This window comes from Rhyacophila brunnea, unplaced genomic scaffold (genome assembly GCF_057557595.1).
Source record: "Rhyacophila brunnea isolate RB1 unplaced genomic scaffold, BYU_Rbru_1.0 scaffold_21, whole genome shotgun sequence".
In the NCBI taxonomy this organism is placed as follows: Eukaryota; Metazoa; Arthropoda; class Insecta; order Trichoptera; family Rhyacophilidae; genus Rhyacophila; species Rhyacophila brunnea.
Window position 1 is genome coordinate 29,702,979 of NW_028232871.1, and position 23,972 is coordinate 29,726,950.

The following is a 23,972-nucleotide window of genomic DNA, read 5'->3' on the forward strand; positions in this document are numbered from 1 at the left end:
TATACGTTTGAGTTTTGCAAGATGCCGCCGCGCCCGCCAAACCACTACGTCTGAGCACTTAGAGTCAACTTTTCGCATTGCTAATGACAAAATACAAAAAGATGAACCTTGGTATTAAAGCCATGGCCCCCACAACACAAGAGGGAAGGGGTTGAAAGGGGGCCCGGCGTAGCGGGTCAACCAGATAAATGAGATAAACACACATCTTGTGTGTTGATACTCGACAATTCCATAATTCCATATGTTATAAAATCGCTAAAAATACACTGAATTTTATTTGACCTCGAACACCATTAGGAAAATGTCACTATAGAGTGTAGACTGTAAATCAGTGGTTCTCATGTGAAATTTAACTATAGCCGCACAATTGACATTGACAGTTTTATGGAAACGACTGGTGAACGCACCAAATTTCACCTTTGTTGTGATTGAAAAAATTAAAGTTAAATTTTATTTAGGTACTAAAAAATGGATCAATCATACCAAAAGTCCATTTAATCCGCGGCTGCATAATACATGGCGGGTGGAAATGAGGCAACTCAAATCAAGTCCATTTAATAAAAGACATTTGAACATTTTAGTACATAAGTATCTATTTATTTAAAAAATAATGCAAATGGAAATTCCTCAATACTCCCTTTTTCCAATGCGAGCCGCATGGCTGCTTCTAAGTTTACATCAATCTGTCAAATGGCTTCGACATTTGTTTTTTTATAAAGTGAATTACACTAAATGATCTTTCACAGTATACAGTAGTAGAAAAATTGACAATATTAATAAAGCAATTGTTGCCAATTCTTTGAATTGACTTGATTCTTGGTCAACGTAAAACTTAGACCAAAAATTTTCAACCGTGGTATTATTAAAATGGATTGTAAGTACTTGGCCATGACTCATTTCCAATAACGCATATTTAATAATAGCCCAATTAATTAAAATAAGAACAGAAAATAATGTTGGTGGCCACAGTAAAATCTTCTGGTGGCCGCTTCTGGGTGTGGGGGCCATGATTATAGCCATGCGACGTTCATGTACAATTATGACGTTAATATATAAATAATTGCTCCTGCCGTCACTATTTCCATAACGAATAAATTATTAAAAACTTATTCCGCTAAACGTGTGCCAGATTTGTCAGTAGGGACGTCATAACGAAAGAAGAAAATAGATATCATTCGATCGTCAGATTGGTATCGTTTGCTCGTGATTTTAATCGCACTACTAAATTCTGACTCAAAACTCTATGCTTGCACTCGAAAAAAAAACCATTTCTAACCTAACCATTGAAAAATCAATTCAATCAAACAAATATGTCACAGATCAATTCCTGCTGATCTGTGACGAAAATACCGTCATGTTGTACTCGGAAAATGAATTAAAAATCTGTAGCAGACAAAATCGATCAGTAGACCTTACGTTCAGAAAGCGCGCACGCTACCTAATGCGCTATTCGGGGCATCGAGTAAGTGACACATTTGTATATAAACAACGTATTAGTATGAATAAACATAAATTTATGTCAATATAGCATTGTTTTTTTAAAATGTAAATATCGCCTATGAATGAAGGAAGTTATATTGGATTAAGGTCTTTTGAAAATAAGACAATATTTTATTTCGATTAAAAATACAAATTGAATTAAAATATGAACTTCAAAAAATAAATTAAATTTGCTATGGCCAGTAGGTAACTTATAATATATGTGTTGTAATGGAAAGTAACATAAAATAATTACAAGTTAAAAAGAACTTTTTATATACAACGTTTTTAAATTTTCTGTTGAATCATATAAACTTGACTTGACTAGCTTAAACGATCAAAAAAATTGTATTTGATAGAAATAATACTGAAATGTCATTTTGACACTCATATTGATTTCCATAGTAACGCACGTATATATAAATAATTCCTAGCAACCAATAATAGTGGATGACGGATTTATTCCGAAATAACTTTTCATACAAAACAGAATTAACTGAAAATGAATTTAATTCTACTTAAAAATGCCTAAAAGTATTAAAAAAATGCATTGGCATCGTGTTCTGATATATTCTAAAAGTTTCAAATGTCTAGCTAGTCGGGAAGTTAGGTAAAAATCGATTGCAAGATTTGTACCGGTCAAATAAGAATACGACCTAATAAAACCATTGTAAAATACATTTTGTCGCAAGCATATCATACACACACATATTTTAAAGTACTTCTTAAACTATTATTTCCTAAATATAGTAATGGCAGATTCATCCGTTATGGCATTATCAACTATTAAGTTTGATGAGCTAAAAGTTTCTAAAATCAATCGACAAAAAGATTAATAACGTTAGAGAATGACTGTGCGTACCTACTGAATATTATGTATTTTTAAAAAAATTTAACTACAGAATATTGCTTTGGGCGACGTTGCCTACAACGTCATCAACGGCTAAAAGGCGTGCAATTAGGTTTATTGAATGGGGTATGACCTAGCGGAAAAATACGAAGGTTGCAATTTCAGATATTTTAATAGACAAGTTAATAATTTATTTATAAATGGCCTATGCACATATGATATAATTTACATTTTTAAGTGTTTTAATTCGCACAATTCGCCAATCACACACAGAACAACCATCTCATATCCGTCGCAAGCCGCCATCTTGCCTGGCCCCTCCATTCTTGTGTTGCCAGCGTTCAGACTTATAATCGCTTAGTGTGTCAGGCTGTAACATGACAAGCACTATTTTTGAAAGAAATATGTTCGCATTTTCAGGCCCAAAAAATAAGTACTTATCTTAAAATATGCCCATGACAGTTTTGAAATTTTGTATTTCACCCTCAATTTCTCATGGAAAAGTCATAGACCAGAGGTTTATCTAACTAGTTTGTCGCATATGAGTCAGTTTATAATATGCTTTATTTACTTTTAGTTATATGAAGTTTTACTAAGCTCTGGCTAATCGTAAGTACTATACACCCCAGTAGATAATTAAAAAGACAACCAGAACAATTACACAGTAGAATTCGTATTATATTATGACAATAATGATGAATAAATTATTTGTCCAAGGCATATTTCACCCCCAATTAGTAGCGCCACTGCGTACATTATCTACGCCGAAGAAAGCGGTAATGGAAAGTCTAAGTTATATTATCAGGCAGTGTTGTGTTGGAGCTCCTTGGTTTGAGAGCCGCAGGCCTATCTCATTCAAACATCCGGTAGTGCAAATATCTCTCAGGAGTTCGTTTGTAATTTTCAGCGTCTTTCGTGAAATACCTACCACCAATCGTCAAAACGTGGTGCGGGATAACACACTCGGATCATTTTAATTATTAAATATCACCTTATTTGAACTTGGATGCGCTTTATTGATTATTTTGGAGCTTCATTATAGTTTAACCTTTAACCGCATTACACAACGGTATTTTGAGAGAGAGCGAAAGATAGAGATTGAAGCATTCTTAAATTTATTCACCATGTATCATGTATACCAGGACAGTTTGTCTCACGTACAAAATATCAGTATACCTATAAGGTATTTCCTGAATAGATCAAAGATATGGACGTAAATTTGTAATATTCACCTTTATTGCAATGTAGGTAAAGTTCACTGTTTAAACTACATACCGTATGTACTATACAAATACAACACACAGACAGTTGCAGACGTGTTAGGAGATTGTGACAACAATGCTGCGAAAACACGAACCAAGATTTGTAATAATGACTCTTATTGCAAAGTAGGTAGAGTTCATTCTTCAACCACATTAATTTATATATATATATATATATTTACGAAATAATAAAGTTTGCATGAACACTCGCAAGGATCTTTGAGCAGAGTCGGTTAATAGGGACTAGTTAATCTTCATAATTATGCAATATGTGTAGTAAGTCAACATGCATTACCTATAAATTTTCATTAAATTAAATACTTTGAAATTTTCTTTTCCTTTAAGTACTATAGTATTTATACCTATCGCGACGTGATTATGCATACTTTAGCATAAGATATATAAAAAAAATATATTTTAATTGTGTCTGGCACCAAAATTCATTTTTAGTAAAGTTATTTGGGCACCGAAATTTTTTGGAACCGCTGAACGGTTGAATGAGATCATTATTCTTCCACTGCTCCGCGCTGGAGGTGCACCGTTCGAGCTTCCGCTAATTATTTGAAGAAAAGCTTCTTAAGTTTTCGCATTTCAATAGAAATGATATTGCCGTAAGCCCCGTGCACTTCGCAATTGTGCACTTTAGTCTATTATTAAAAAAAATAATTATTGAAAACGAACGCTTAAATCCATACCTAAAAAAAGATGTGCTTGGCACCAAGATAATTATTGTTACCTACTTACTAGAAAAAAGTGTTATATTATATATTAATAAAAAATAAAAACATAATTTAATAACTAAGTACTTCAAGTACTCAAGTTATTTAATACTGCTCTTGTACGTAGAGTCTGTTGTATTAGGAGTTTTAAGTTGATTCCCAGTTATTTCAACATTTTTTGGAAAAATACATAAATATATTTCGATAAATAGAAGCTGAATATTTTTTAGAATTATCGTTTAAGTAGTTAGTAAATCTACAGAAAAAAACTAAACTTTTTTAAAACCATGTCAAATAAAATATTTATGTGGTCTTTGTTGATTTTTCATAGCAGATACTTTATCTCTGGCGCTAGAGGAATTAAAAGCTTTCTTTTCTGTCTCTTCCTAATAATACTTCTACAATTAATAATGGTTTTCGTCTGCTTTCGCAAAGGTTTATGCATTTTAATGTTAACATAACTCCACGCGATATCGAAAACAACTGAATTTGGCCGCGGAGAATGTATTAAAGGGGAATGTAAATGCGAGGGATGAGTTTTAGTCCCAGAAACGACCGCGGTGACGTAGAAGATTTTATGTAAAAGTCGCACTGTAGTGGTATTTTTATGTATTCACTTGAAAGTAATAATATTTAAATATATATAATATGTATAAGTATACTTAGGTATTTTGTTTTTTTGAATATTTTACAAATTAAATCGCTAAGGCATTATATTTATAGAATTATGACAGCGATATTCTCTCATTTCGTCTATGTTTAAGGCATTATAGTAGAATTTAAATAAACTAAAAAACTCTATTCATGCACACGAAAAAGAAATCATTGCAATCGATATTTGACCCAGCAAGATAGTAATGAATAATGATAAAAAGTATGCTTAGATTTAATATACCTGTAACGCAACGACAAATGTGTACTTGTGTCAGCGCCGTATTATGGATCATTTCACGGCTAGTGACAGCCGCGAAATCTAAATCGTTAATATTATAGTGTATGTATTTTGAGGTATTAGGATTAGAATGTTAGTAATAGGCGTATGTATATAAATAGCGTGAATATACAGTCGAATTTGGTTATTACGAGGAATATGGGACCGACTGAATTTGATCGTTATAAACATTTACTCGTTGTATCACATTTTTCGCGCCACGTTCTATTTAAGCATAGAACATTAAAAAAATCTGAAAACCATCGTAAAAATCCCCGAAACAAGCATGACATTCATAAACTACAAAATAAGTTGTTTATTGTAATGAAGTGCTGAGCCGCCGGCGCTGGTAGGCACCTACTGACTTCATAAAGCTTGGATTTTTTACATGCAATTTCAACCAAATGCGTGGATACTTATTTCAATGTTGTCGGCGAAAACACCAATTAGGTACCTAGACACTTAACTAGTGTCATAAACGTAATCCGATCCCGGCGGCATCGGTCTAGTTAACTGACCGGTCGGATTTTATTGCTTAGGGTAGAAAATGTTGTTTTTAAACGATCGACACATCAACAGTTTTGCTCGGTATACCCGAGAAGTAGCTCGTTATAAAAGTGAATAAATGTATGGAGAAAACTATAAACTAAAATTTCAACGAATGTTTCCTCATTACATCCAAGATCTCGCTATATCCGTGATTGTAATAACCAAGTTCGACTGTATTACGAAACTCAAAACGTTGTGAATCAAGAATAATTTAGAATAAAAAAGAAGAAGGCTTCTAGGTAAATGTAACTGATGTGCATTGTACCACACGCGAAACGGAGTCAAATTAATCGGAAACGCGAGGCGTATTTCCGAGCTCTACGAGCTACGCCGCCGTAGCGGCTTCAGTTTGATTGTGTTTGCCGTAGAACTCATTATTGAGTGCTATTATTACGGCGAAGGCATCCGTCACTCATTTGCGCTCGTTTGGGACCGGATTATTTCACCCAGTATCATCGCGCGTTTAAATTGCAATTCCAGAATAGTAAATATAAAAAATATACAATTACTGGTTTCATTTGATCGATATTTCATGATTATTTAAAGATTTCAAGCTATACACATTTATATTTTAATAAAAATCGATGTTTTTTAAAATAAATATAAAAAAAATATTAAAACTATGAATTAGTCAAAAATCTGTACGAGGAGAAATTGAAAACTCAATAAACTAAATTTTGATAATAAATATGACCATAAAATATAATGTAATAATGACGTAACTGTGTACATAAATATGTAACAAATTCACATTTTTACAATAATAATTGTAAGTTTATCTTTGACTTAAAATATATATTTTTTAAAATGTTTTCAGATACATCTTTATTAATTAATACCGTTGAAATTGTAAATTATCAAAAAAATGTCTCAAATTGCAAGCTTCGTATTTTTCCGCTAGGTGCCTCTGGTAGGTAGAAGCATCCCCTTTAAGTCAAATCAAAGTTGTTTATTTTACATATTAGACATTAAATTAAGGCGTTCATAGCATGACATAAAAAAGAAAAGAGGTGTTAACAACAATTGAACAGAAGACATGGTTATATCATAAAAGGATATTCGATATTACTTGAACCGGGACGAAAAAGGAAACGAAAAAAATAACGGTTTGAAGCTCTGCCCGCCACTGACTGACTGTAGTGTGATAAAGTAATTTATAGTTGTTTAAAAACATATTTTTTTCCTAAAAAATAATGTGTTTAACACGAAATCGATTATAGTTATATCGAAGCGAGCTACGGTATGGTCACAGCTTAGTAGCAATCAGTAGCGAGGGGTGGAGGTAGGCTGTTAAGATTCGACAAAAATAGTGCCCACTAAGCTTTGTCAGTCATACTTATTTGTTTTCGTTAAATCAATAATACAATTTGCAGATGGTGCCGGTTAGTTTTTTGAATTCAATTAAGCTCTGCCTAATAAAACCATACTAGTTTAGGTATGCTATGGATAATCCGACAAAAATAGTGTACAATTTTTCGGTGATACTTATTTGTTTTCGTTGAGTTAAGAATACATATAATTACAGATGGTGTCGCTTACTTTTTTTAAAATTCATTAAGCCCTGCCTAAGTCAAATCATAGTCGATAAAAAATACTCTTCTACCTATAAAATATCTAAAATGATGTATGGTTTAATGGCATAAGTTTAGATATTTTATAGATAAACGAATATGTTTTTACTATTATCTACTATGGTGGCTTGGATTATGCAGGGTTTAATTGAATTTTAAAAACTAACAAACACTGCATATACGTTGTAGTCTTAGCCCAATGAAAACAAATGCGTTTGACTGACAAAGTTTAGTGTGCACAATTAATGTTGGATCTTAACAGCCTACCTTCGCTTCTTCTTCTTCGATGGCGCTAAGCTCAAGTCGAGCCCTGGGCTCCTCCACCGCCATCCTCCAGCCGGAACGGTCCTCCGCACGTATTTTTCAGTTTCTGATTTTTAGCAGCTGGTTGGCATCTTTTGTAATGTTATCACCCCATCGTGTGCGTGGCTTTCCCACTGGCCTTTCCCCCCTAGGTTTCCTTCGAGGATCTTCTTCGGTATCCGTGACTGCCCAGTTTAGCCTCTGGAGTTTTATGAAGGTGGAGAGTTTTGAATCTTGGTATAAGTGGTATAGTTCCGTGTTGTACCTAATTCTCCACTCCCCACCATCATTCATGGGTCCGTATATCTGCCTCAGGATCTTTCTCTCAAAGCAGTCCACCATTTCAGCTGCTTTTATATTTAGCGTCCATGACTCGCACCCGTATGCAACGACTGTGCGTATGACGGTTTTATAGAGCCGGGTCTTAGTTTTTCTGTAGACATTTCTGGATTTGGATATGGGCAGCAATGAGAAGTACGATTTATTTGCAGCGGTTATTCGGGCTTTTGTTTCTTCCAGTTCCTCGTTCTCTTTTGTAATATTGGAACCCAGGTATGTGAATCGGTTGACAACTTCAAATTGATGGTTTTCAAAACTGGAAATTTGGCCCAGCCTACTCTGATTTTGTCGGATTTGTACCATGACTTCCAACCTTCGCTACTGGTAGCAATTTATCTATGTGGCTCTAAATAGAACGAACATATGCGCAACAGTGTAATAATCTAAAAGAAAAGTGTTTCTAAAAGTCTCGCTAGGGCGGCGCTGCGATGGCGGAAACGGATATAAGCGCCGTTTCCGGACGAAGCAAAAGAAATATAAGTTAATGGCGGCATCAAATCGAGAGCTAAATGTTCGATGGGCGTTAAAAGATACGGCCGCGGTCGTCAAATAAAGCCGGGAAGTAAAAGCCGATGGCTTGGGAACGAAGTGGTTCGTGTTTCTACCACGGCGGAGGACTCTTAGGTACTTACTTTTTTGCAACCAATTCAGTGGGGTGGTTAATGAAGATTCACTAGGAATTATTACTAGATGTTCTTGATGGGTTTACAAAGTATAAAACTGCTACAAATTAATGGCTAGAGCTCGTACAAGTAGTTATGACGTTCGTGAGTTTTCGCAAACAGACGAGCATTCGGCGATCTTCGGTATATGACTGCTAATATAGAGCGTACCAATGGTATGGTATGCGGTGTGTATTAAGATCAGGCATGCTCTTAGTATATATATGAGTATATATTCCAATTTATGATTACTTTATTTATACTGAAACTCGAAGATAGATGAAATAATAACTTGACTACACTATATCAAAATAATGGGGAACTGATAGTAAAGCACAAAAAAGATTCCAGCAAATAGTAAGTCCTACACCACAGCACATTTTCTCTCATATGGAACAGTACAAAATAGCTAGAAAGTTATTGAAATTATTTATTGGTTTTGCGGTTACTTAAACTATAATAAAGTATTCCCTTGGAATAAATAAGGATTGCGCCACATTCACAGCATCTATGGACCGCACGCCACTGGTGCGCACGCAAAACAATTTTAAAAGATTGCCGTGTAAAGTGTAAAGGTTGAAAATTAGGGTATCTTTGACAGCTAATTCTGTCATTAGTATGCCCTATATTTATTCATATAGGAATATCATTAAAACCATACAAGTAGGTATATTAAGCGCCGTCATTTGAAATTGAGAATAAAGGCATATTTTCGTACATTAGATGATGGTTGAGCGCATATCCTGACCACTATCTTCACCAATTTTCGTTCATCTTTAAGGTCCGTGCTAGCTAAGGACGACGAAAAAAAATCTTTTGCTATAATAGAGATGAAACCTAAATATATAAAATTTAAGCAGAAAAAAGGACGTCTCATACAATGACTTCGCATTGCATGTTCATTGCAGAGAATTTTTTGCAGACAGTTTTTTGCCAATTTGCAAGTCGTATAAAAAGACAATTCATCACGATTAGTATATAAGCAGCCAATAATACTATAAAAAATATTGTAAAATGTGTGTAGAACCGTGTATTACTGCACTCAAGTAAGTAATCAAGAACATAATAATTACAAGATAAAAAGAACTTTTTATATCCCACGTTTTCAAATTTTCTGTTGAATCATGTAAACTTGACAATTCTGTGTATTAATAAATACTTTTGGTACTTGATAGAAATAGGTACTGAATAAATATTATAGAATACTGAAATGTCATTTTTGCATTTCATATTGATTTCCATAGTAACGCACGTATATATTATTAATTTAGTTGCTAGGACCACCCTCTTAGCAACCAATAATGGTCTTTTACTTGTTACGGATTTTTCTGAAATAACTTTCCATATAAAACAGAATTAACTAAAAATGAATTCAATTCTGGTTATGGTTGGTCAATTAATGATGGCTAAAAGTATTAAAAGAAAGCATTGGCATCGTCTTCTGATAATATATTCTAAAAGTTTCAACTGTCAAGCTAGTCGGGAAGTTAGTTAAACATCAATTGCTAGATTTGTACTGGACAAACAACCACCGGACAAACAAGAATACGAGCTAATAAAAACGTTGGAAAATAAAAATTGATGACATTTCATGAGTAAAAAAAATTATCGGTCGATAATCGATGTTAATTGTTGTTGAATTACAACTTAGCCATGCTTTATGCGTGTGATAAATTTCAAATGTCATAACTCATAACAGACAACGTATAAAGCTTCTTCTTAATTCTTCAGTACCCCCTATTCCAATATGGTAACAAATCGAGCCCAATTTTTACACGGCCCACTCTTTCTGGCGTAAATATTGCCACCATCTATAAAACGAAACAATTTAAAAGAAAGCAGACATTATTTTAAGGATATACCTCATCTGAGGCATAGTCTAAGATCGTGACTAGGCGATGCGCGGATTGTACAAATGACGCGAGCCGAACGAAATATAATTTGTCATACAAATTTAACATGTGTCCTTTTTATGTGATGTTTATTATTATATTCGTAATAATAGTATATTCATTAACACATTTTCTATTTCAAGTATACGCGGAACGTTTTTTAATCATCTTTACACGATTTAAGAATATATTCCTCCGACGCCATCACAAAACAAATTGACGTGCAAACAGGTCAAATATCGCTCTCCGAATGGCAACGCGGCCGAAATTTCGTTCCACATACAGTTGAAAATTATTAGCCGTTTCACTTTTGTACGCTCTTAACGCGGATATATTGCTATTCACTCATTTATCACATACACGCACAAATATTTTATAATTTACATAATATACAATATATAATTATAGATGCTCTAGGATTTGATTCAGAGAGTGCCTGCATGCTAGATTGCTGCTGCTGTCACCATCTTTGCTGAAGTTTCAATTATTGGGAGAATAATGAAAATCCACTAGATGCTATTATATAATTTGCTCACCTACGCATCGGAAACCTGGACATTAACTCTGCGAAATGAACGAGCCCTGAATATCTTTGAAAGAAAAATTCTCCGCCGTATATATGGACCGATCAAGGACGGCACCAATTGGAGGAGAAGATATAATGCTGAGATCTACGAGCTGTACGAAGATTGCAGCGCAGTACAATCAAATTAAGATTGGGAGACTGCGATGTGCACCGTATGAATGACAATGAACCGGCAAGGAGAGTGATGTCCAGCAATCCAATAGGGCGTAGACGAAGAGGCAGGCCAAAGATTCGCTGGTTTTATGGAGCTGCCAGTGACTGCCGTATTCTGGGGGTACCGAATTGGAAAGCGGCCACACTGGATAGGGACAGGTCTGCCCTTCCAAGGAAAAAGGCAGTAACTCGCGAAATTTGTGAAATTAGAGTTATAAATGCCATCCGTTAGGTAATTTTGAAAGCTATATACTCTGTTCACATTAAAATCTGAATTATCACTAAAATACCGTTAAAATCCTTAGTGAAAAAATGGACATCTGCTAAAATAATACAAATTTCTTAGCAAAAATCCAGTAATTGCACCTATGTTTTGCTGTTACTGCTTGTTTATTATTACTTTATTTGTATTTTAACATCCTATTAATAAAAATTATCACCGTTTTTTATTAATTGACAGTACTAAAGTTGGAAAAAAACCACATTATGTCATTTATCTCGAAAGTGTGTGAGAGTCAGTTACTGCCTTCTTCCTTAGAAGGGCAGAGGTGGAGGGAGCTGTTGGAGGAGGCCAAGACCCACACCGGGTTGTCGCGCCCCTGATGATGATGAGAATATATAATAATTATAGATGTTCTAGGATTTGATTCAGGGAGTGCCTGCATGCTAGATTGCTGCTGCTGTCACCATCTTTGCTGAAGTTTCAATTATTGGGAGAATAATGAAAACCGCTAGATGCTATTGAAGCTAACATGTATGGAAATGTTACAAATTAACGAATGCTTGTAGCAATGATGACTCCTGTTATTTTTATCACGCGATCCAAGGGGACAGTAAAGTTATCACGAAGTTTATTTCAGTTCATTAGAAACCGCAGTCGATATAACAATCTCTTCTTACTTTGTTCGTGGTTCGTAACACGTATTTTATTGAAACAACCTAGAAATCCATTTAATCGTTTAATGTACTTCGATAATATCTTTGGAGAGAATACTAAAATTTATACACCATTGAGCAAGAAACTGCATTCGGGTTTTAGTGTTCATGTGTCACTATTGTTGTCTGCTTTTCAATATTACAGTGGCGAAGTCCCTTTATTAAGCGACTATTAAATTTAGATGTAAGTTAAAAAGTATCAAGGGGCAAAGACTCGATAGAAAATGATTATTTAATTTTTGACATTTATCTTTGACTTAGGTATAAAGAAAACATGTACCTTAGTAATTACTACACTTTATTAAGACGATACTTCAGTGAAACGGCAAATAATTTTAACTATAGGCGCGACGAAATTTTGGACTCGCTGGCAATCGGAGAGCGAACGTCGAGGTGTGAATACGTCAATTTGTTTCATGATGGCGATGGGGGTATTAATTCTTAAATCGTGTAAAGATGACTAAAAACGTTACCCATTTACTTGAAAAAGAAAACATGTCAATGCATATATTATTATTGTTACTAATAGAACATACGTTAAAATGCCCACCACCACCCGTCATATATGCACAGCCGTGGATATGCACAGCCGATTTCTATTACGCTTTAAACGTGTCTGAAAGAAGTGATTATAAGTGCTCATTCCGTCCCGAGACTGATGCTGCAACCATGCCCCGTAGTGCTTAAAAAAGAAAGTGAAGAAAGAAAATTTTTTGTTTTTTGAACTGGCTCTGCTGTCCGCTGACGTTAAGCGCTTTGTGTACCCGCATACTGAGTGTCACGAATTGAAATGGATGAGTCTACAGAAGAGTCGGGACTATTCCGCTCCGCATTCGACGCTGCAAATTTCTCGAATGCCGCAAAGTTGGCCTCGGTTGCTATCAGATCTTCATGACCAATTGGGTCCGTGTGAGGACGGACCCTGGCAAACAGCTCCGCTCGTTCGAGTTCCATAAGCGGGCAATTCCAGAGGATGTGTTCAACATCTTGGTGGTCATGCCCGAAGGTACAACCCGGCCCATCTACTATTTAGCCAAACTCGTGGAGTCTGGCGGCGAAGTTGCCATGGCCCGTGAGGAACTGGCTAATCCAGTGCGAAGGTTGGACTCTTCTAGTTTGGTGCCTGCAGAATACGTCTGGAAATAAACGGTAAGTGTGCCGCCCCTTGGGGGAGGCAGTCATAAACAGAACATTAAATGGACGCATGTTGGATTTATATGACACATTATATTTCGTTCGGCATGCATCATTTGCACCCGCGATCCGCAATCCACGCATCGCCTAGCCACGATCTTTTTAGACCATGCCTCAACTGAGGTATAGCCTTTACCACAATATACAATTCAATTTATATTTTCGTGTATTGATATAGATGATACTATCTATAGATTTTAACTGAAACTTTTGGATTATTTCAAGTATAAGTATATTCGTTAAGGCGTATGATCTGTCTACCAGAGGCATCTAACGGAAAAATACGACGCTTGCAATTTGAGACAATTTATTGAAACAACTTGAAAATCAAATCGTCACCTCAATACTACAACTAGGTAACTCTGATTTGGTCATTGTTGGGAAAATGAAATTGATCAACATAAATCTAGGCTATAATTATTATTTACAATAAAAATGGAAAATTGGGCTTTGTCTAATTGGGAATAATTAAATAGGTAATGTTCAATTGAATGAAAAATATTGTAGATATTTTATTTTATTTATTTAATGCATTCATGGTATTTTCAAACACAAAATTTAATACAGTTCCCATTAACTTCTGACTTACCTAGCTTTATCATTTTGTAGAGAAGGAAATGTAGAATAATATTCAATAGGTATCTCAAAAACAGTGAGAATTAAGTAATCTAGTTGTAGTATTGAGGTGACGAAATATATAATTAAGTCATTAGACTTATACCTACATAAAATTAAGAGTACTTACCTAAACTACAAAATACTGCTGACTTATAGATTTTAGGGGTAACATTTTTCGCTAAACTAGGATTCTTATTGAATACCTTACCTACAAATTCTTAATATAAATGTTCCGCCTACCAAAGGCACCTAGCGGGAAAATTCAAAACTTGCAATTGAAACAATTTATTTATAATTTGCCTTTAAAGTACCCATGTTAATTAATCAACGTACGTGCCTGTCTTGCAATTCTTTATACGTTACAAGCACCAAGATGGCAATCGTCAGAACTGTCCTGGCGTCCTGATGGTGGTACACAAATCTTCCTATTTTCCTTGCCTGGGGAATCGGAAAGCGGTGACTTTGGATAGAGCTATTAAAAACTCCAAGATGTTTATATTGAAATAGTTTAATTAAACTGTTTCAAAAGCAGGGGATGATTTTATTAACCCGTTCGTGGCTGATGTTAGCAATAGACGTCATCGATAAGCACATCGTGCAGTTATTGAACTACCATTAAAGTCACACCAGAGCAGCTTTCAACGGTTTTGTAATAACTTTAGCGCGCGTAAAGATTACAGCCCTCGTATATTCATTTTATAGATTCGGAAAGCGATGAAAGCACCTAATGCTTTGCAACTTTTAACAGGCGTTGTAAAATTGGCGCCCTGGGAATTTTTAGCTGCCCATAAATCGACGGTGAATTTGAAGTGGCAGATAAAAAACGTAAATATTAAGAAGCATCTGACCGCTAAAAGTTCGATCAATACAAATATTGGTTATCGAAGGGTGAAAGCTGAAACTGAAAACTATCAAAAGGTTACTTGAAATGGCACCATGGTTTACTGATGACTGAAGACCGGTCGGAAAGACTTCAAGTTGAAAATTCTAGGTTAATCTAATTAGGTTTCTATTGCGCAGCAGAATGCAATAATGAGGTATGGCAAGGTATGAAGAAGAATACACACGTGGAGTGTGCGGTGAGATGCGGTAAGTGATACGCTACGGATTTTACATAACCACAGTTAGTTTCTGGAGACTTCTAAAGCTGATGGCAGATTCTCAGGCCAACCGTCTGCAGCGGTAGCCCCCAATCTTGAAAAGTCACTTTTGAGGCGTTCTCTGGAGTCGTGAGAAGTCACCAGCGAATTGGAACAAATCCTATTTTTTGGCACGGTCAATAATTAATCTTGAGATTCCATGAGTGGCTGCGCGAACGTGTTGTCCTGTTTGCGTTTGACATAACAATATAAATTTGACATTCATTATTTTTCGAGACTATAATAATGCAAAACAAATATTAAAATATTAATAATAATAATAAAAGAGGTGCTGCAATTTTATAAATAATGCTATCTACATAAGTCGCGTAAGTATGACTGTCCAAGTGTGTACTATTATGTTCGATAATACGCCGATTAATTCCATCCTACAGGAAATATTCGGCACTGTTCAACATTATGTAGATATACTATTATATACCTACATGCTTTAGGAAAGCTTGGGGGATACACCACGGTGATAAAATATTGATTTAACTTACCCTTTTAAAAACAGTCTAACTAATACAGCTTTTTCACTTCGCCATAAAAATACGCGAGTCACGAGTTAATATTTTTTCACTATGTACCTACTAGTTCACACGCGGTGGCCTAGTTGGTAAGGTGGCCGTCTCTGAAGGCATGAGTCGCGGGTTCAATCTCATGGCTGAGGATAACAATTAAATTATTTTTTCTTCAAAAATAGATAGATGTTTGAATAAGTACAACAAAGACCCACCGGGATAGGCGAATGATTAAGAAATTACTCGTAGATTAAAAAAGATTAAGATTAGAAAATCATTGTACAGTAAGTATTAGAATAGAGTATATTTTTTATTCAACGAATAATTCACAAGATCTAAGAATGCAACATTATTTTATTGAACATACATAATTTGAAAACACTTAATAACTAATAACTAATAACTACTAACACTATTACTATTACTACTAACACTAACTTTATAACACGAATAATAAAATTGCTAATTCTTGTCAAATTTGGGATCACAGAGATTATAAATATATTTTTTTATCGTAAATATTTCACTATAGTAATGTCAACATAAATTTTACTAATGGTTTTATAAATGCGTTTAAAAACTAATAAATCTAAAAAATCTTAACACCACTGCACATGGATGTACTGAAATATGACTATATTCTAAAACATTAGATCGAGAGGTTTAAAAGAATACTATTTTATGTAATAAAAATACTTTATGCAGTCATCAAATTTTAAAATAAATATGAAGCATAATAAGGTTTCAAAATTTTATAGGTAAATAGATTATCTACAACGTTTAAGAAATGTTCAGGCTAATGCTTTGAAAATACCATAAAAGCTCCATTTTGACCTACGTTGGGCATGTGGGCCGTTAAACCATTTTCTGACGAAATTTGAAATTAGATCTTGGACATTATTCCCAAAAAGGACGACAAATTAAAAAGAAAAACAAAAAGGATATAGTTGAGCCGACATACGGAACGTGAAAGATATGAGTTTGAATCCCACTCGGTCCAAAAAGAAAATACATGATTTTTCTACTAGGAATGTTTCTGAGGTTTTTCAAGTTATCGGTCAACAACCAATAATGAATATCGGCGTAATACATATTTCATATTATTTTGCAAGATTTTTTCAGAAACAGCTGTCGCCTGTCACGGGTGAGGTGTAGGTATACATACTATTATGTACATTTCCTCGAATTCATGTCAAAGAAAAAAAAGTCCTTGTGTCTAAATTTTGGAATAAGATAAACACAGACTCGTGCGATTATAACAACATGACGATGTGACAACGTCATGCAAGGGTTTGAGGGTATACTATTATAATATGGTTCATTTTACAAGGTTAACTCCAACTCAATTAAACCGGACATAAAGACGATAAACCAAATAAAAGAAAAACATCGGTGTCGTCAATTTACTTTTAGACATAATTTAAAACGGCGCATATATGAGACAAAATGTATATAATACAATACAATACAATAGTAAAAAAGAGTACACAGCATAATAATAAATAATATTAATGTATAATTCATACACAAAACAAAATACAATAATTTATGGTTAAATTTATATACGAATATCAAAAGAAGTTGAGTAGGTAGATACCAGGAAACAAATAATTTATTTCAACGGTAGATATCCTGAATGGAGGTATTGAAGATGTCAATAGAAGAACTATCAATAAGTGAATGAATTCTTGGCATTGAAGAATAAACAGAGAAGTTGGCTTGCATTGAATTTGTGCGCGTCGTTATTTTACGCGAATTTATTTTAGATTTAACTGGATTTGTCAAATATTTATTTCGAATTACTGTTTATAAAAAAAACAATATCGATTCCCAATTTTTATAGGGAAACAACTCAAAATTTGAATGTTTTGAGATAATAATGCCATTCGATGTAGAAAGGGCTATTCTTTATAATTCAACAAAAAAAATCTAAAATTTCCTCAACTGGTCATAAAATTGAATAATCCTTTCTGGGATTAATTATTAATTCAATTATAAACGGGAATGTCCGGGTTGATTATTTGTTAAACTGTAAAATTTCATTGTGTATCGCTAAGTTTATTTGAATTAAATAAAAAAAATAAACACATTTACTTAAAAAATCAAGGTTTGAATTGAGAATTAGTGCAAACTTTTCAAACGCCATTATTTTGGAGTTAGGTATTTTGAGTTATTTCCCTATAGGAATTGAGTATTGACAGTGTTAACAGTGTCAACAATATTGTGTTATCCATCGATATAATATTATTAACAGTGTTGGGAACCCCGTTTTAGTATATCAATTCACGCAATTAGTGAGTTGGATATTTCGTCGTCCAGAAATTAGTGTCAGGTTAATCGGTGTGAGATGGCATTATATTCAGTTCATGAATATTATGTTAAACTCGACATGAAAGAAAAATAAATTTATTTTCGTATCGCAAAGTGAAATCATATCACTTATCTATGAAAGCCGATCGTTTCGACACTCACTTCGATTTCGGTCGACAGCTGGCAGATGGTGGACGCGTGGCTGTTTTTGTTAATATTTCCTATATAGAAAGAATTAGTTAACGGCATCAGTCCGTCCTCGCAGATGACCAATTGGCTATGTATAATTTCATTAAAACATACATAACAATGTGACGTAATCGGTAATTTCAATGGCGATTTTCTTTGACGCGGATGGTGCAATCGATTCCTCAGAAGATGTAAAAGGGGGCCTCGAAACAGTACAAACCACTCATGGTTATTAAATCAGAATAACTTAAAAATACGTATATGTTTCACTATGTTTGCAACTAACACCAACCACCCAAACAGATAGTTGTAGACAAAAAAAACCATTACTTACTATTATTACATGTCAATACGGTAATCTTCAATAATAATTATCTTTAGACTTTTTTCTGACTTCTTTACTATTAATAAAATAATGTTAAAAGTGCATTATCAAACTAACCAAGAACTCAGTAAATAGATTTTTGTTTGCTTCGATATATATATCTGGCGTAGAAATAATTTAAATGTGGATACATGGCGAATTTTTTTTTTTGTAATTTTGATTTCCAAAGCTCCAAATTTTTATGAATACCTTCACTTCTTTGTTCTGTTTCTGTCTTTTTAAATCAGTGAATGCATTAGTGGTCCTTGCATTGATTTATTCACTCAATTTTTTAAATTTCAACCAAATACAACAAAATTATCGTACTTAAACAAACTTGCGTCAAATTTCAACATTATCATTTGACCCTTTTATTCAGACTTCATTTTTTCACGAGATAGCCAGCGCGCTTCACAATAGTGTAGAAGTGAGGTATTATAAAATTTAACTCCATATTTTCAGACAGGTTTGCAAACAACCTTTTATAGGACTGTTTTTTTGTATAGTTTATAACTAGCGGCCGTTTTATAAACTATGCATTTGGAAACTGCAAACCAGTGGCTACATTAATTTTTTCTTCAATTTAAAATAAATTCAACATCTATAAAATATTCAAATAAATATTTGTCACGTCACTTTCACTGTATGAAAATATGGATTCTGGTTTTAAGTGAATTGTGTTAAACTTTTCGCGCCTCCCTTAGCAACACTCCGTGCCTCCCAGTTTGGAAATCGCTGGTCTATATTATGCTTTAGTTACGGGCGAAAATGAACATGTAACTGATACTTATTCAATATAATAGCGAAGCGCTCGAAATGGACCAGAACAAACCGGAGCGCAGCTCGTGTTTGTAAAATCATGGATACTTCCGCTCTGTCTCGTGGAAAAGATGGCCAGTTCGGGAAATATTATGAAAACCATTAAGTACCTACATTAATTTACATTTTTTAAAATACAGTTTAATAAAAAACTAGTAAGTGCTGAAAAACGTTGCCTGCCCGAATTTAGTAGTAGGTAGTACATATCAGATATTTAAGACTATTATTGCATGTGTTCGTCTAAGGTAGGTAGATGGGTAGGGTACTTGCACATTTTATTCTTTTTGGAAAATTATCGAGCGCTCTGGTTCATAAACTTTGCTATTTCGAGCACTGATATAGCGTGATTCAAATACCGGACAGTTTCCTTAGTTAGACTATGAGTCATTTAGTGGAGAATACTATTTACTTAACAATTATTTGACGTGAAAAAGCATTTAGTAGCCCAAGTACCATAGCAGTGCAGACAAAATAGATTTTTATTAGTTGAAATAATAAATAATAATATGTATGTTTTAAACCACTGTGATAACATCACTATCTAATACAATATTATAGTTGTTTTCAAACCAGCGCATTTTCTGTTTGAAACTTAAAAAATATTTAATATAAGAAATTGACAGTGCCATCTACCGGTATATTGTCAAAGTAGTGTTTGTTTGAAATTATCAACAATCATTTTTCAACAATCAACAATCGTTTATAAGGGATCAATTTAAGAGCATACTTCAGTGAAACAAATGTGAGGCAAATAATTTTCAGCAATAGGTGGGACGTAATTTTGCATGCGTTGCCAGTCGGAGAGCGATAGACGAACTGTTCGCATGTCAATTTCTTTTGTGATGGCGTCGGCGGAATTAATTCTTAAATCGTGTAAAGATGACTAAAAAACGTTGCCCATTTACTCGAAAAACAAAACATGTCAATGAATATATTATTATTATTACTTAAATAACAATAAACATAACATTAAATGGACGCATGTTGAATTTTTATGACAAATTATGTTTTGTTCATCACGCGTCGTTTGCACAATCTGTGCGTTGCGTAGTTACGATCATTTTAGACTGTGCCTCAACTAAAGTATAGCCTTAATTTATAATCTAAGTCAGTAGTTAAAAAAATGTATTCTTTCGCATATTTAAGAAAATACACAAAAATTCATCACTCTATAATTTTGTATCGACAGAGGTTATTAAATTTCATCAATAGATTAAAACCATTAATTTTAATTTAATTTTAAAATATGTATTATACTTAATATATTTTTAATGCAGTCGATAGTTTTACATTATTTAATAGAGTTGTTTCTGAGAATCTTTTAATGATTTAAAAAAAATGGCACAAATCCTGTTCATTTTATGCATAAATAATCGGCAAACAGGAACATCCACAACTGGATAATCAAGAGTTTGTTACACCTATCAGTGGCGAAGGGTGGAGGTAGGCTGTTAAGATCAGCCATAAATAGTGCACACTAAACTTTGTCAGTCATACGTAGTTGTTTTCATTGAAATAAGGCTACAATTTACAGACGGTGTCGGTTAGTTTTTAAAATTCAATTAAACCCTGCGAAACCAAGCCATTATAAATAATAGTCCAATAATACTCGTACACCTATAAAATATCTAAAATGATGCATTTAAATTATATATAACTTTGGATATTTTGTAGATAGGTATATTTTTAATTAATAATAATTAGGTATAATTTAGGAGATCCACTTACTAGGAAATATGGGATCTGATCAATGAAGACATTAATAATTCGAGTGCTTAAAGTCAGACAACGTTATCTACAAAAAACAGATTGAGATAACGTTATTTTACATTTATGGCTACATGATAGTCAAACAACGTTATGTCAATCTTTTCTAATTTCTTATTAAATCGTTAGTAAAGTTTAACGCTAACTATATAAGTTACCCTTGTTTTCATATTTTTTAAAAACTATCCCTATAAATTTTAACATCATCATTATAAAATATTAACATTAGGTTTTAAATAAACATTTCCCTTGTTGAGTTACAAGAATCTAAAATAACGATTTTTGGCTCTCCTGTAAAGTTGCACTTTTGTAGATAGTGTTGTTTGACACTAAGCCCTCGAATTATTGTAAGACATTGTTAATAATATATTTATATATAAATAAATATCATTATTAATTCTGTACCCTGCATTATTGCTACAAGAACGACCTACACGCTGCCACTGAATCGAGCGAAATGGTGGGACTTTATGCTTATATTTATGGTAAGCTTGAGAAGGCAAATTCAGTAAGTAACTCTGCAATATTAGCTATGTCCACAAAATAGTAGTCTTGCGGTTTAGGAGACAAATGGAACTGCTAAGAAAAATGGTAAGTAAATATGTTTGAACTAGATAGGCAACATTTGATAAAAATAACTGAATTGTGTCAGATTCTCATATAGATACCTAATAAAGAATTATAGGTAATTTTCTTACCATTCTTTATATAAAATATTAACCAACTCTAACGGTAAAATTTAGGTTGCAGCAACTGATAGTTGAGTGTACCCACCAGCGGTTACCACACATAGCTGCAGTTGAGGTGTTTACTGCTCGTCTCACAGCAATGACTGTTTAGGCAGAATGTATGTGTGCAGGGGTAGATCGGTTGGCGGTTGCTGCGATATACTTGATTACTTTATACATTAACAGATCTACTGATAATTTAAAAAAAAATGTGATACGGATGCCATCAGCTAATAGCTCTTTTAAATACATGACATACCCAGAGGATAAGGTTTGCATCCTGTATTTCTCCATCATATGGAGATGTTGGACAAATGACAAGACCAAGCTTACAGAGGCTCTATATATTAATTATGTACATGGAAATTTAAGTAGTCGGTTTAAATATTTTGAATTTTTAGATGATTCATTTCTATGGATTAAATCAGGTTTGTGTGAGCGGGCCGGAATGTAATTTTGTTGGCGTTTCTGAGTTCGGGTTACGTTGGTGTCACCCAGAATATCTGTTCAATATCATGATACGCGTTCTTGATATTTGAAGTATGTGTAATTTATAATCATTCGGTAGAATGTCTACAACCAAGTTATAACGGTTATTTTGAGATATAGGTTAGGTATATTGTTTATGAAATATACTTATACCTATGTAATTATTGTTTTATATAAAAATATACACAATAATCTATGATACGAATAAAATCAAACGAAATCAACTTGTTGTGGATTTAAGCATTAATAATGCTTTTTTGTGCAAAGTTATATAGTCATTTTGGTTAAGTTTGCATTTGTTGAAAATCAGTTTTAATGTGATAAAAACTCATCATACAGATAAATTATTAGAGAAACATGTTGTAACAACCAATATTTTAGTGGAAAAACTCACCAATGCTAGTATTTGTATGAACTACAGAAGAAATCGTCGATGTTAGTGCTGAAAATCCTCTTCTCAAGAAATTCATCTGAAATGTAGTTCAAACATTTTTATTTTGATATTATGGAATGAAAAAAGACAATTCAATATTTTATTATTACATTGTATGTATATAATATTGAAAATTTACCATAAAAACCGAATTATATTATCGCACACTCAATGATATTACGTCAAATTTTTAGGTTATAATTTTTGACATAACAAACTCCGTCGGTATAGTAGATTTTCATGGCCATATATAATAAGTACACACTTATGTCGCTAGAGCGTGCACCATGCAATTTTATTTATAAATAGGTATATTATATTTTTATGGCTGGAAAAAATATTTATAAATTTTACGAATAAATTAGTAATAATGCAGGAAATTATTATATTTTGTTGTAATTTACTTTATTTACTACTGTTTAAAATTACAAAAATATACGAAACGTTCAGCTATACTGGCATTACACTTATTGAACAATGCGCCACAAAGAGACGGATCATATATTTTAAAATGTGAATTGAATTTAATATGTACTTAATTAAATCAAATCATTAGTTTTATTTATCTTTTTCAGTCTAATTTCCATATATTAAGGCGAAGTCTTCACTGAGCCTTTTTTAAAGAGGCACCTAGCGGAAAAATACGAAGCTTGCAATTTGAGACATTTTTTTGATAATTTACAATTTCAACTGTATTAATGAATAAATATGTATCTGAAAACATTAAAAATAAAAATATTTTTTATTTTAAGTCAAAGACAAACTTACAATTGTAAAAAATGTAATAAAATGTGAATTTGTTCTATCGGTCCGCACCCTATTATTACATATATTTTATGGTCATATTTATTATTAAAATTTAGTTTATTAAGTTTTCTAAGCATCACCTAAGCGATTTTTGACAATTTCATAGTTTTAATATTTTATTAAGGATTTCAAGTTATACACATTTATATTTTTTATAAAAATCGATGTTTTTTAAAATAGATATGAAAAATATTATGTATTAGTAGTATTAGTAGTATTAGTAGGAATGAGTAAGTTTTTCTGTGCATTATTTTATTTATATTTACTAGCTGAGCCAGCTGGCTCTCGCCAGTCTGTCTCGCTAGGTCTTGCAGACGGCTTGGCGGTGTTGGATTTTAATATAATTGTGAAGTATGCAT

The 23,972-nt window shown here is 33.3% G+C and overlaps 1 protein-coding gene across 1 annotated transcript in view; it reads right to left on the reverse strand.

Annotated features, from left to right (window-relative positions):
- The window catches only part of tko (30S ribosomal protein S12 technical knockout), a 69,908-nt gene extending 46,878 nt beyond the window's left edge, over positions 1-23,030 (reverse strand). Inside the window, exons 1-2 of the mRNA XM_085948861.1 lie at positions 22,946-23,030; positions 22,768-22,843 (exon numbers count right to left, since the gene is read on the reverse strand). Coding sequence (XP_085804987.1) covers positions 22,768-22,843; positions 22,946-22,948 — 79 coding nt within the window. The 5' untranslated portion in view covers positions 22,949-23,030. The remainder of the gene's footprint in view (positions 1-22,767; positions 22,844-22,945) is intronic.
- Between the last annotated feature and the right edge of the window lie 942 nt (positions 23,031-23,972).